Genomic DNA, 14,785 nt, shown 5'->3' with positions numbered 1-14,785 from the left:
CTGAGGTTTTATTAGAAACCTTAAAGCTCTTTCCCACCACTCTATGTTGTATGCATTTGTCATTTCATAGACTCAACCAGTGCACATTGTTTTTTTTAGTCTGATTTTGCTTTGCTCCTATCTTACTTACTCACATTCATTAATTAAGTGTGGAAAGTTATTGTTACTGGTCCCAAATCTCGTTCCTTCTGTCTGTCCTGAAAGTTTATTGTGAATTTCGAAAAAATAAGCGTTCAGAATTGTAACTGTCTCCTCCTCGAATCAACACAAACTTATATTCATTATGATCTCCACTTTAAGGAGATTTCAGGTAACCTGGAGGCAGTTACTTCAGGCTGAATATTAGTACCCCCTGTGTATTTGCCCAAGACAATGACTTAAAATTAATATTTTTTGGTTATTTTTGGACTAATTCTTTTGTGCTTTTTAATGTGTGTATTTGCATCTGTGATACTATTCCTGTCTGTCTTGGCCAGGACATTCTTAAAAATGAAACTTTTTTTAATCTAAATACTTCATTTAAAGGGTTTTATTACTTTGGATAAATAATAAGGGTTAAATGCAAATCAATAAGAAAATAAATAATGTTTACGAGGATGTTTTCGGCTGAAAGTTAAAGATTTGTTTAAAGGTAGCGTACAGTCAGGGAGATTTTAAACACTGCAGGCGATGATAAATGGAAACACTCTCTTACTTAACAGCACAGACATCCTGACTAACATGGTTGGTTTGCGAAGGAAAAAAAGTTACCATCGGACGTGAGAAGCAAAGCGTTTACTGTCAGAGTGCAGATATCTCTGGATGAGAGGCTCATTTGCTGCTGTTTATCTTGCTCTCAAATTTCAAATTACCACTTCCTGTATACTCCAAATATTTCCTGCTAGTAACCATATCTGACACAAAATATTAAATTAAGCAAATAAGATAGAGAGCATCTCACTTACACTAAATGGATGCTCTTCTCAGTTGCAGCCCCCTTTTACATCAAGTGTAGATATATTAAAAAGAAGGGCGTAATAGCCTCGCGCCTTTAAAAGATTCATACCAGCAGCCATTAAAAAAAAACATGAAAGGTCCTCATGGTTCATACTGGTGACAGTTCTCCCATTAATATAAACTCTGCATAATGTACCATTTGATGCATGCAGAGATCTGGGCCTTAGTTGTCGAGGGAAAAATGCACAAATATTTACAGATCACAAACTGCTGCCTTCGGGAAAGTCACAGCGTGAGAATAACAGAAGCCAGCGGCTTCAGCGGAAACAGTGGTAGCTGTGTGGCCACGCCGAACACCAGCATCCATGAAGCATTTTATTACAGTGGTCATTGTTTGGCTAGGGGTGCAACAGTATTAAGAAGGAGGTCAGGCTAACAGATGCAATGCAGTGCAAAGTTAGCTGCTGGTGCACCGCTAAACTAGATGCAAGTGAAACCTTTGAAACAGTAGAATAAGAAACAATAATCAGGATTGAAACAAATTTCTTTATTATATATCCAGTACAATGCAAACGTTTTAGGAACATCAGATGTTTAGATCTTTAACCCTGCCTGAGTCAGAGCCCTCAACTGGGGATCTGACTTAGACAAGCACAATCTGTACTTACTGGTACTGGCATTTTAAAGAAACCTTTCAGTCAAATAAAATATGTACAGGAGAGTTTTACTTTACTACAGCTTATATGCTTTATTCAGTGCTTGTAGAAGCAACGCCTGAAATCTTAAAGAGCTACATTCAGCAACTAGAAAGTCTGGTCCTGAAACCCATGGCATAACACTCATCATTCATTGATGTCAGCAATATGGAGTGATAGCCTAAATTCACAAAAGAATTTTGATCTCCTGGACACTTAGAGCAACGGCTCTGGAAAAAGTACTTGACTACTGTGGAGAAATGTACCTAGAAATAGCCTTGCTTTAAATGTATAATGTGGTCATGCTAACAATGGGTTTTTCTATTTACTCCACTATATCTTATTTTTTCAAGTAAAAAAGAAGGAAAAAACTAGGAATTGCCCTTTCAGTCCATTAATCCAGTAAATATGTTTAACTTGTAAGTCCTACATCCAACCATGTAATCTAAAAGTTAAATGACTCAGACAATTAAAGACATTCCCCTTCAAACTAGTCTGCTTGGGTACAGTGCCTCGAAACCACTGCCGGCATTTCTGCACCATTTGGAACGTGCCACTGTGACTCCTTTTTACTCCAAATTTAGAAGATGAAGGGTTCAGATACAACCAGCATGACAACTGGAAGATTTTCCACTTATGTGGACAAAAACCTTATTCTGTTCTACTCTAGTCCATGCTCCTGGTCTTGGTCCTCACCTCCCACCCTGCTTTTGGTCTTAGAAACTCTCAACTCTGAAACTGCTCGGCTGTAGCTAGAAACCGAGCTCTCATCAGCACTGATGGTCGATGTTAAGTGCACAGGGAAGAGGCCAAAAATATGAGAAGAAATCTAAAAAATGTAGCTGTATTTAAAGAGGTGCATGAGAAGATGACATTACAACGGACGAGTTTAAGCCAGATTTTCGATTTTTACAAGCTCACTCCTGAAACACTTTGATCACACTCTTTAAAGCAGGAACATACTGAACGTTTACTTCTCTGTCTTTTCTTTATTGGTTCTTTATGGATCATCAGCGTGTACTAAAAATTAAAACACAGCTCATTATGTAGTGCTATATTTGTAGTTTCTACAAAACTATAGCAAACAAGGATGGCTGTGATTTTACTGACACTGAGTCAAAAGCCTGTCATTTTCTGCTGAAAGTAATTACGCATGATTTCAGCTGTCAGTTTAACAAAACACACAAATTGGGAACGTAATGACTGAATCTCAGTTGTTTTGCTGACGACCGTGATTAGATTTTTCTCTCCCATAGATACACGTGAAGTGGGATATGTGGCTGCTATCGCTGCATTTGTGTTTGACAATTTTCACTGTTAATTTTGTTAGAGGATGGCATGTAACATTTAGCAGCCATCTGGCACTGTAGGGATGTCATTATTCATTTTCTCTCTTGAAGTTCAATGAACTCTTGCAAAACTGCCAAAACTTACTAAAAACTTTTTTTCTTCTTCTTTAGCAGGAGCTGTGGTGAAGCAGCCACCTGTTTGATGAATTATTAAAATGTGAAATGAGACAAAACACCAGGACACTTTTGATTTACGACAACAGTTCTTTCACTTTCTGTTCTGTTTTCCTCGCAACGATCCCCCTGACTATGTGACTCAATAAACTCGTGGCTTTCAATAAGAGACAATCAGGGCCACTAGCAACCCATTCCCACCCCACTGTCTCCATTAGTCTGCGGCGAGCATATTTCATATTTTAATTAACTGAGTCAATGAAGGTATTCCTCTTGAGGGCGTCATGTCGAGGGTGTGGTACAGCAGGCACAAATGAGCCAAAAAAATAAGAGAGGGAGTTTGAGAAGAAAAAAAATTCTCACACAAAATAGTGGGGTGAGAGAGTGATGGGTTGTCAGGTGGGAGTGTGGTCTTAATCATTGATCCCAAGCAGGCAGCAGAATGAGAACAAAGGCCACTAAAATATTCATTAAAACCTGTTCTGAGCTCGTCGTGTGAGAAAGCAATAGAGAGAGGAGTTGAGAGAGAGGAGAGGGAGGACACTGTTAGGAGTAATGAGAGGAGGTTAGCTTTTTAACATCTCATTACTGGAGTCCACTGGCTCCCACAGAGACGGGAAGATAGAGACCCTGTCACTGAGCTCTGTAATTTGAACCCAGATCATATCGCACCCCCGAGATGTCACCGTGATAGGATCTCCTTCACACAGACGCACATCTCACTCTGTAACCAAAATCACCGCGTGCCCCACTGGCCCTGCTGCCAATGACGATGCCATGGCTGGATCTCTCCCACTAGGAAATCAAATAAATAAACCTTGTGTATTTGAAATGATAATGCCGAGCTTTCTGTGCAACGAGGGGAAGGGTGTATTTTCCCCTTTCCAAAAAAACATGAGAAGCATTTCAGGGCTGGTGAGCTTGAAAGACGGACCACGCTGGGCAGAGAGAATCAAACAAGCGCTGCGTGTGTGTTGACGCTCTCTGGAGCAGAAAGAACCGTGCATTTACAGTATGTGCATACCTGAAAACCCAGGTTTGTGTACCGGTTAGTGTTATGTGTGTGTTGTGCTGCTGGCCACCTGCTCACTGTTATTGCTGCTTCCCTTTTATCTCCCCCACTTTTTCTCTATCCTTGACGGGGCCACAGATCAGTTCCGTTTTTCTCCCCAGCACACGCATTTCTCCTCAAACAGCAGCCAAAATGTTGACTTGGACGAATGCTTGCCATTTTTTCTTTTTACTTTCAGTGCATGAAAGTGGAAAAGTGGGCAAAAAAAAGGAAAAGCAAAGAAGTGTATCATTGACACCGAAAATGAATTCAGGCAGGTAAAAATGGTAGCATATATTTGGAGCGAGCAAAAAACAAACAAACGTATAAACCCACACCGGTGGTTAAACAATATTAAATTTTGACTTCTTCTTTCGACTGAATGAGGGAGACAGATGCTTTGTGCCACTCCTGAGCCGTGGGGTAAGGGCCTTTTGAAGAAGTGCCAGTGAACATCACATGGAGGTTCTCATTTTCCCTCCCCTCGCCTCTGCCTTGCGTGCTCGTGTTTACTCAAGGGCAAATATGTGAGGGAATATGTGAACTCACGGGCCACATTGCTGTTTCGCTCACATGTTGTAGATGCTGATGAATAAGTCAATGGCTTTCGAAGGCTGGTCATTGCATCTTTGCACTTTTGCAGCCTCGAGTGTCTGTTAGAAATACTATAATTGAATGTTCTGCAGTTTGAAAGGTGTCTTTGACTACAGGTCGTTTGGGTCGTGTCAGAGAGGTGCACACTACTTGGCTCTTTGTGTCACTCTCTACAATGAGTGGAGGGTGTGAGAGTCAGCTAAAATCCACTGTTTGTGGCTTCAGAGAAGAATGACATTTGAGCAAATAAATCCACTGTACTGGCCTGTATTAAAAGGAAAATGACACCCTACCTCCCCTGCTGTTCCTCCTTGGAGTAACCTTGCAATTTATTTCATGGCTCTCACAAACAACAGATTACGCATTCAGATTTTTTTCATCCATTGCTCTGGTCACACTCTGTAAAATGCTGGATTCTACATTCCAGTATTAGGCTTGAAATCTGTTCCCTTCAAAATAAATAAATAAATAACTAAAATAACTGGATGTGCATCAGTGTCAGCAAATCTCTTATTAAACTGTGTATTAAGTAGAGAGTAATGTACCAAACATTCAGGTAATGCTAGCAGGCTTTTTATTTTTAGCCTGAGCTGACTTTCATCGATTAAAATGACAAACATGGCTGGTTTCAGACTATATGAGCTCTAGTTAATTACCATGAAGTCCATTAGGAATGTTGCCTGGTAATGTTCTGTCTGTGTATCTGTGATTGAAAAAGGAAGAAGTAGAAGAAAAACACTGACTCTAAGTGTCTGTGATGAGTTCCAGCTAAAAGCTGAAGCTCATGGCAACCTATGGTTTACATAAGGCAGAATTTCCTGGTTACACTTTTATTCTTTATTCATTCATTCATATTTGTTGTTTCACTTTCACAAAATCAGAAGCATTTAAACATTCAGTTTAAAATGTCCTAATTCTCAGTATGTGCATTTGTCATGGTTTATCATTTGTACATTTAACTGTTCAGCAAAATGGACAGAAGCAATGCTCAGTTGGCACTAAGAGGGTCAAAGTGTGCCAAGAAAATGCCCCTCAAACCATTACACCAATACCAGTCTGAACTGCAGGTGGGATCCATGCTTTCATGCCGTTCGTGCCAAATTCCGACCCTCCCATCCAAATGTCACATGAGAACATTTTCATGGTAGGATAAGACCAGCTTCAGTTTTCTGCTGTCTAAATTTTGGTGAACACTTGCAAACTGTAACCTCAGTTTCCTGTTATTAGCTGACAGGATTAGCACCATGACCATGTCATTGGCTGATATTTGCATTAAGTAGACCTGCGGTGTATAATTTGCCCCTTTAACACAGAATTTGTTAAGATCCAAGATTTTCTGTCACTAAAATATATTGGAGGTTCTAAGGTGCTACATAAAATACAGCATTGCAATGTTAACTACAGGCAGCTCTTTTAGCACTCATTTGAAACTTGACCGCCAGCTAGTAATTCTTGCTATGTATCATTAAATTTGACATTCAGTTTCCTTGGTGACAGATAACATTGCAAGCTAAGCACGCATTTCCAAAGGCCAACATTCACTTGTGAAAAAACTGTTACAGTTATGTTCATGTTATTGGTTTTGGAACAACTCCTGACACACATCTGTGGATGCAACGCTTTCTTCCTGCAACTTTGATTCATTTTACTTTCAAGCCAATTTGTTCCTTAGATTCAATTTCAGCACGCTGACTCCTGGTCAGTTTCAATCCATTTGGTGCTATCTCCAATAATTAGGCCTTGCATTAACCATGCCTCCCAACAGTCTTTCCTTCCTCTTCCACCACCTCATCTGAACAGGAAGCACGAGCACGTTCAAATGAGATCAGAGCTTTTGAGATTTAGATTCTTGATGATATTAACTATTAACCTGGCTCGCGCGTCCCTTCCTCTCTACGACTCTAGCGGTCGATCCCTAAGTGGGTGATTGGCCTCCGGGCAGCAGAATCCATGCATGGCCAAAATTAAATTCGTGGGCCACAGATGACTTTGCTGACCTTCCGGCTTCCTGAGTTTAGTGGAAATGATTGCCACATGCAGCGAGTGATAATTAACCACCCTCAAAGCACTCCACTAATCATTCTGATCTCTGTAGAAATTATGAGAGGGACAGTGCGTTGCTTTTCACCTGTACGGTTGGATATATATAGTAGGTCTCTCAAAAGAGGCAATGCATTTTATTTGTTTTAAATAGTACACAGCCAGTAGAAACATCCTGTTTTATCATTTCCCTTTTCAGAAAGGGAAATGGCATAAAATCTAAAACAAAATCCTTACTCCACCATGAAATAACCATTACAGATACTGATTTGATCCTTTTTTCCAACCAGTGGAGACACATTTGCCTCCAGATTATGTATGAACTGCTTCCATTATGACATTGAGTGACCTGAACCATATTCTACTCCAAGAAAAGCTGAAAGGTTGAGCCACAGCACTAACACCAATATCAGCGGAGTAGTTTCTTAAAAATGCTTTGGGCACAATGATTATTATCTGTGTGAATGAAGGTGGAATTAAATTTCCCCTTTTCTTGTATTGTTTGTTGCTTCTCAAGTTTTGGATTTTCAGTAAAGAAGAACATAAGCATTGCAGATAATAATGAAGTCATATTTGTACTGGCACCCCAGGTCAACATGGAATATACAAAGTGTCATAAAGAGCAAACAACACCGACTGTTGGTGCAGCTCTACATATGGAGATGGGGAGGTTAAATGCTGTTCCCTGATTACTTTGAGGGAAAACAGAATTTTTATACCTAAAGGGAAAACCATATGAACATTTATTTGGTACCTCTTCAGATATGTTAAATTATGTGGTTATGTTAAGCACAACAATTAAAAATAACAAGAAAAAAGAAACAGAAAAAAAAGAAGAAAGAAACAACTTTTGTTTCCTTTCAGTTTTGATGTGTTGCCATGGCTTTATTTGTCCTTCTGTGCACCATTAAAGTGACTTAACTGTGTCCACTGAGAGTAAATGAAAATCTGTTACTTCTGTGGTTTGACACAAACAAACATTGTTATTATTGTTGCATCTTTGCTTGTAAAGTAACACAAAGTCACCCGCTTGTATGCTTTATCGCTATGGATTCCGGGTGTGTTCATATTTGCATCAATATACATTGCAAGTCTGCCTCTCTGCTAAAGGGAACATAATTTGGTGAGCATTCACACTAAACACTGTACTGCAAACGTAAATCTTGGCATTCAGTTCTATAATGAAGTAAAGCCTTTGAGGTGTGAGGGGCGGGGTCTGAGCTTGTGCACTGTGAAACCAATTAAAAAGCGAAACTGAAAAACATCAGGGCTTTATGATTATTTATAAAACTGATATCACTGCAGTAGCTATAGAGATTTGGAGAGAGAAAAAAGCTACAGCAGTAATCTTTATTTATTGCAGTGTTTTGTAGATTGATATAATTTAACAGAGCATCAGTCTGACCTAGTAAGCAGGTAACTACCAGCAGCAGTGGTAGTTACCTTATTTTCAGCACTCATAAAGTGTCAAGTTAACCTCTTAAGCACGCACACCTAACCCTAAATGCGATCTCCTCCCTTTTGCCCCGTATCTGGGGGCGTTGGTGCTTAAGAGGATGAGTGTGGAGTAAAGTAGTTACCAAGTGTTTGTCCCTAAAGCAGTTGGGACCACATAATTATCCAGTTTTCTCTGAATCCTTTGCCCAGCCTGGTGAAGGTCCAGGCAGCAGTGGATGTCCCGCTGAATAACTAACGTTTATTCACAGACACTCATTTTTCACAGAAAAGTCACAAAGTAAAACTAAAACTAAATTTAAAAAAAAGAACATCAACAGAAGGCCTGATTAAACCGAAACATTTTAACACAGAGTCAGCTAAATGGAGCTGGTGTGGTGAACTGGTCCTGAGCCTTGGAGAATGAAAGGCTCTGTCTTCCCTGTTCTTCAGTCTTGTACGAGGGAAAACTAATAGATTTTGAGCTTGAGTGAAGACAGCAAGCAGAAGTGTTTAACAAGCAGTTGATATATATAATCTATGTTCAGCCTTGGATGGGATTTTGTTCTGTTAAGGGTGCCATGATTTTAACTGGGAACCTTAGTGCTGTTCTTAGTCTTTCTTTCAGCTCTCTGTTGTACTTCTTCTACTCCCGTCAAAGGCTCATTGACTTGGATCTATGAATCTGCTTTGTGTGTCAAACATTAGTCCAGTCATACCTGTACTGAGAAGACTTTTACCAAATATACATACATACATACTCCTTAGAATTTTAGTCCTAAAATGCATAAAGTTTAAAAAAGGTGAGTACGGAGGTTGTGTTGAGAACAAGCTAAAAGTCTCTCTCCCTCTCTCTCTTTAAATGTTGCTATACACTACAGTACTCAGAGCATTTCCATGATTGCAACAACACTGTTTGTTCATGTGTTATCCTGTAAAATACATTTTGCATGTTGCCAAGTGCTTGTTTAAAATGCATGAGGTAATTTGATTGTAGGGAATGTTATGAATTGGTGATATATGAATAAAACTGAAATGAACTTAAATAAATGAAGATAAGGATTCACGGTGATATCGGCATTGTGGGAGCTGAAAGTCCTGCGCCAAGTGTTTCCCAGCTGAGGTACAAATGGCAGAACAATGTCCCACACGCTCCATTTCACCAAAGTCTTATGTGCTTACCTGAATGTGGCCTTGAGGATCTGTCCAGAGGTGCTCTCTTTGGTGTGGTTGTTGTATCCGTAGAAAAGGTCCCCAAACACCGTCTGGTTGGCAGGGATATCAAGCACCTCTCCACAGTCTATTCCCTCAGTGCAAGCCTCAGACAGTGGCAGGCACGACCTCCCATCTGGACCGCGTTTGTAGTCTTCGATGCACCTACAGCAAACAGGGATTAAAGTCATTTACCCGATCCATGGATTTCTTCTTTCTTTCGTTTTCTTTTCAACACTGACTGTCAGTTTAATTACTTACTCTATTGTCTATTTGTTTTCAGGTTTTCTGCTCAGGCATTTTCCTTTTGAATCCTTTTATTGTAGTTATTAAGCATATCAATCTTTATTCTTGAAAATAAAAAAAAAATGTTCACACTGAAAAACTGAACAAAGTTGAAGTAAACAACAACAACAACAACAATAATAATCTGACACACCTGTAGACAAAAGTTATCACAGACTTTTAATAACTACCTTTTAATTCAATTAAAAAGCAGATAAGTATATTAAATTAAAAACACATTAACTTTACCTAAAGTCACCAACTTTGGTCTATTAAAAAAATCATTGGAGGCCCTTTTGATATTTACTTAGACGAGAGAACAATTCTCCACAATCTGTGTGCAATCTAACGGTCAACAAGTCAATATCTTACTTTACTTATATCAAAGAAGGTAAATAAAACACATGCAGACAAACATAGGACAACTTGGTAGCTGACACGCCATGCATTACATTTTAGGTAACACCCATAGTTTCTGCAGCAAACAAAGAATTTTACAGGCACATGTACTAACTACAGGCTACCAGAAAGGTGCAGACTGAAGCTGACAAACAGATGTTGGTTGGTCCTCCCCCTTCATGTCTTACTTGAGCACCCTTACTGCAGTCTATAAATGCATGCATAATCCTGTCTACAGCCTGACAGGGCTTATATTATATAACTACCCACAAACACTACCGTGATGATGTCAGGCAGATCTTGGCATGTTAAAAAATATGAGCCTTTCCCACATAATCTTCCAAATAGGTCAAGTTAGTCAAAACCAACCAGTTTAATCTAACTAAAAATTGGGAAAATATTTGAAAGACACACCTATTGAAGTTAGTAGAATATGTTATAAATATGTAGTTTATACCCACTGTAAAGCCAAAATGCCATTTTTACCTTTCAGTAGTTTCCACAACTTAATAAATGTAATTTCTTCTTATGTTTTGGTTTCTGTGCAGTTGCCAAATTAAAAAAAAAGTCTGATTTCATGTATCAGTATTCAGAAAAGTCTCTTTTTGCTAAGTTCAAAGCATGAACAACTCATGACTTCACAACTCACTAGAATCAGCAAAATCATTTCTGCTTAACTGATATATAATCCACCATTTCAAGAAAGGAGCTAGAATCCAAACACTGAGAGTCCTCTCAAGGTTCTTTCATATTGATGATGTTTTGACATCTCAGTACGTATATACTCTGAAATGAATCAAAGGCACACAAAGTGGAGGCAGTGAAATAGGGGGTGGAGTGGGGTGGAAAGCAAAAAGATAATCTGTCAGGGATTTACACTATGAGAAGCTCTCTCCTGGATGCTAAATGTCGCAAAGCTAATGCCAGTCTCCGATGGGAAAAGTGGAGGATTAGCCACATCTGCACTATGGGAAGAGACGACAACAAAATGCTGTTGTTGAGAATTCAATGAAGCAGCAGTCTGTATCACCCGCTTATGTAAATTTGACACAAATTCGCACGCCTGCAACATGATGTTTGCCCTAAAGATGACAGCAGCTTGTTGTGTTCAATTAGAAAAGTGTTGTTTATTGAAAAATGTGCCATTTCACAGCGGAGATGATCAAAATTCATTGCTTTTGTTTTAATTACGTCTATTGAGAAAAGTAAGAAACAGATCTTGGCAGCTTTCTGCATTCAAACAGCACAAAGGCTAAAAGGCCAAATGCTAGAATGACTCGTGAGCTGCAGATATTCTAAACACATCTTATATCTCTTTAGATTAAAACTCTTCATATCCAGCATATCTTAGCAGAAGGTTCGTGGCCGTCTCCGGTAACTCTAAATATTATGCTAGTTATTATTAGGCTTCATGTGACAGAATGAAAATGCCAACTTTGTTCAGTTTGCTTTTAATATCTGTATATAAAGCTTTGTCTTTTCCATTTGTAGATCACCACTGACCACTGACATTTGAAGACGCTTTAGTTATATGCATATGAAGAGATGATCTGATGATGATAGCAACCCAGCATCAGCGTGGTTTAAAATATTAGCAGGTCCAAATCTAGTCAAGTATGACATTCAAGTAGTCTTAATTGGTCAATATTTTAAAACTAATTAGCCTGTGACAACCTCCTCCATCATCATCTCATTCTCTTCCTCTGTCATCTTCGCCTCATTCATATTCACTTCCTATTAATCTAAGGGACAACTTACATTATGTTGCCTCTGTCAGTTAACCACCATGAAAGAATCACCTCACATGAAGAAATACTTCCCCATTCACTCGTCTGTTCCACGTTACACTGATGTTTTTATTTTCCCAGACACAGCCAGACCAACTCTATTCCAAAGATGCAGTCTGTTATATAATCAGCTGACTTTGTCCAGACCAGCATGATGCTGATGGATTGTGTACTTGGATGTTTAGTTTCAGGCTAGATTTGGGTTGGTCTGCTGTAACCAAGAAAATGTATTTCATTGATTTCTAAAGAACTAAGTGAGGAAAACAGGCAAGTACGTATCGAATCACATATGAGCAGGGACTGAAGGTAGTACACAAAAAAGTTTAAAAAGCTGGTCTGATTAGTTTTTATTGGATTTGTATTATTTTTTATATGTGGAAGTTATTATTAATTGCTATTATTAACTGCATTACAATGAAATGTCAAAGCCTTATCAGAATTATTCAAGAGTCTCTCTTTTCTCCTTTTTTTAAATTTAAAACATCTTTATGCTGTGTTCAAATTCTACACCAACCTCATCTAATCCAATCTAAAAGAACACCACACTACTCATGATCAAGCTTTCTATGACTAATATTGAGCATCAGTATCATGGGATAAGAACTAGCACCCTGGATGGTTCTTTCTGTTTTCTAACTGTTTTATGGAGAAATCTTAAAAACATTTTGGGTATACTTTATTTTTATGAATGTTGCACAGCTTGGTGAACGGCCTCATTTCTAATCTACATGTTGATAGCAGGCTCATTTTGTAGCCCTTCTGGGTCAAAATGATTAAATATAGTCATGTCAAACAGGGGGTGACGGCCAGTTTCTTAGCCTGTGTGACTGAGGCCTTAACACAAGTAGAGTTAAATGATTCTTATTAGAAAATAAACTGAGAGAAAGAATCTTGACCCTAACATTGAAATTTATTTATAGAAAAATTGTTTTGACCAGTCACCTATCCCACGTGGTTATATGAGCTTTTTAAAGTTGACCTTAAAGTACTTTATTGAAATGACTTATATTGAATTAACAGAAAATGCATACAACGTCCAGGGCTCCACTATTTGTTTCTGTCAATGTCATTAAATCAGCTGTGTTTTTCTATGATATAATTCACATTAATCCTCTTGAATCAGCCTGTTCCTGTACTCAATAATTCAGAAGGCTTGTAAAAAAGCTGAAAAAAATAATGTGACTAAAAAGGACCAAATTTAAACCCATCTCTACTTACTTTGAGGGATTGTAACTCATGCAGTTTTAACTGTATGAAAGTAACATTTTCGATGGATTAATTTGATATGTTACAACTAAATAAATAATAAAAACCAATCAGCTGATTCCAAGGAGTCAATAATTAATTGCAAATGTGTAATTTTTACATGCAGTGCCAGTAAACCACATTACATTGTACTGTGTTGTTGTAGCTGAGAAAGGTAAATATTCAGAATTATCCACATTGTCAACCCAAAATTTACACTTGAAACAACAAACGGTTGTACATTTGGACCAAGTGTTTTAATGGTTTGTGTGTTTGTGTGGTTTCTGTGCTGTTAATCTATCACTGCAAAATTCAATGTGCAGATTGTAACAATAAAATGACATAGACAAGCACCAGTATTAAGACATAGGCGTGGGACTATTTTTCATATATTCATAGAGTCTAACTTGTGCTACTGTATAATTCATTGTATTCTACACTGTTTCTGCAACTAGTAGTTAAGAACAGTAAAATGTGAAAGATGTACAACAAAAACACATTGCAGATGACCCTCAGGTTCAAGACTGGATTAGCCATTGATGCCAGTGAGTTAGTACAGCAATAACCCAGGGTGCATGGGGAAGTGAACACATAGGAAGTGCCTTATTACAGATTAAAATGGTTTCCCCTGTACTGGTAGACACTGATAGGATAGTTGTGACTGTATTACAGCTTATGAGGATATCTGTTTTGGAGACTCGCAGAAACTACTTTGGAAGGTAAAGAAGCTGTTCCAAGGAGTCATTTATATAACAATTTTCATCATAAAAAAATAAACTAGAATAACACACGCACACACACACACACACACACACACACATACATGATATGATATGATACTAGGGTACTGGAGTCGGAGTTTGGGCCTTAACTTTATATTATTTCTTGCCCAGCCTTGTGACACAATATTTACAACCCACTATACAGTCCACTGTGTGATATGTGTCACCGGGCTTAAATCACCCCGCTCTAATGTCCCAAAAGGTTTGCTATTCCTATTTGGTCCATGGCTATTCCTGGCTAAAGCCCCATTTGTGTTGGCATTGTATAAGGAAAAGCTGCAAGGCAGGTTTCTTTAAATTTCAGTTGATTTGAGAGCTATAAATCACAGGTGCATAAATTGCATTACTTACTTTCATGCACCATATCTTCCAGAAATGAGCACACTGTTAGGTATTATCTTAAAACTAATTTCAGAGATAAACACTTTTATAAATCAGGCCCCAGGGGATCATAATGGAACTCATTAAAGCCCTTTTTTCTAGTTTTGGTATTTTTAATTCAACACTCACTTCAAAGTTTGCTTTAATAAATGTTAATGGTGGTATATTTAAGACTCCACAATCAGGAGTCTTAAAGTGCCACCACCATACTGCTTTATGTTTTATACTGGCTCATTTTGCACTAAATGTTACAAATACACATCTGTAGTGTACTATATATATCACCTGAATCTGGAAACTTTTCTTCTCTTTCTGTCTCTGTCTCTCTCTCTCTGCATCACACTGCACCTCTCAATGCACCTGCTAGTTAGATGGCATATATGTGTATGTATATAGATGTAAGCGTGTATGTGGAAATATGTGTGTGTATGTATGTACGGATGCATATATGTATATATACATATATGTATGTATGTGCGTG

The 14,785-nt window shown here is 38.3% G+C and overlaps 1 protein-coding gene across 10 annotated transcripts in view; it reads right to left on the bottom strand.

Moving 5' to 3' along the window:
- astn1 (astrotactin 1) overlaps positions 1-14,785 on the bottom strand; it is a 418,702-nt gene that overhangs the window by 199,677 nt on the left and 204,240 nt on the right. For all 10 annotated transcript variants that reach the window (XM_025900129.1, XM_019348325.2, XM_019348326.2 and 7 more), the window contains one exon: positions 9,396-9,590. In XM_025900129.1, coding sequence (XP_025755914.1) covers positions 9,396-9,590 — 195 coding nt within the window. The remainder of the gene's footprint in view (positions 1-9,395; positions 9,591-14,785) is intronic.

The sequence above is a fragment of the Oreochromis niloticus genome, linkage group LG18 (genome assembly GCF_001858045.2).
Source record: "Oreochromis niloticus isolate F11D_XX linkage group LG18, O_niloticus_UMD_NMBU, whole genome shotgun sequence".
Taxonomy (NCBI): domain Eukaryota; kingdom Metazoa; phylum Chordata; class Actinopteri; order Cichliformes; family Cichlidae; genus Oreochromis; species Oreochromis niloticus.
Note: the sequence above shows the minus strand (reverse complement) of the source record. Positions and strands in the feature narration are given on the sequence as shown.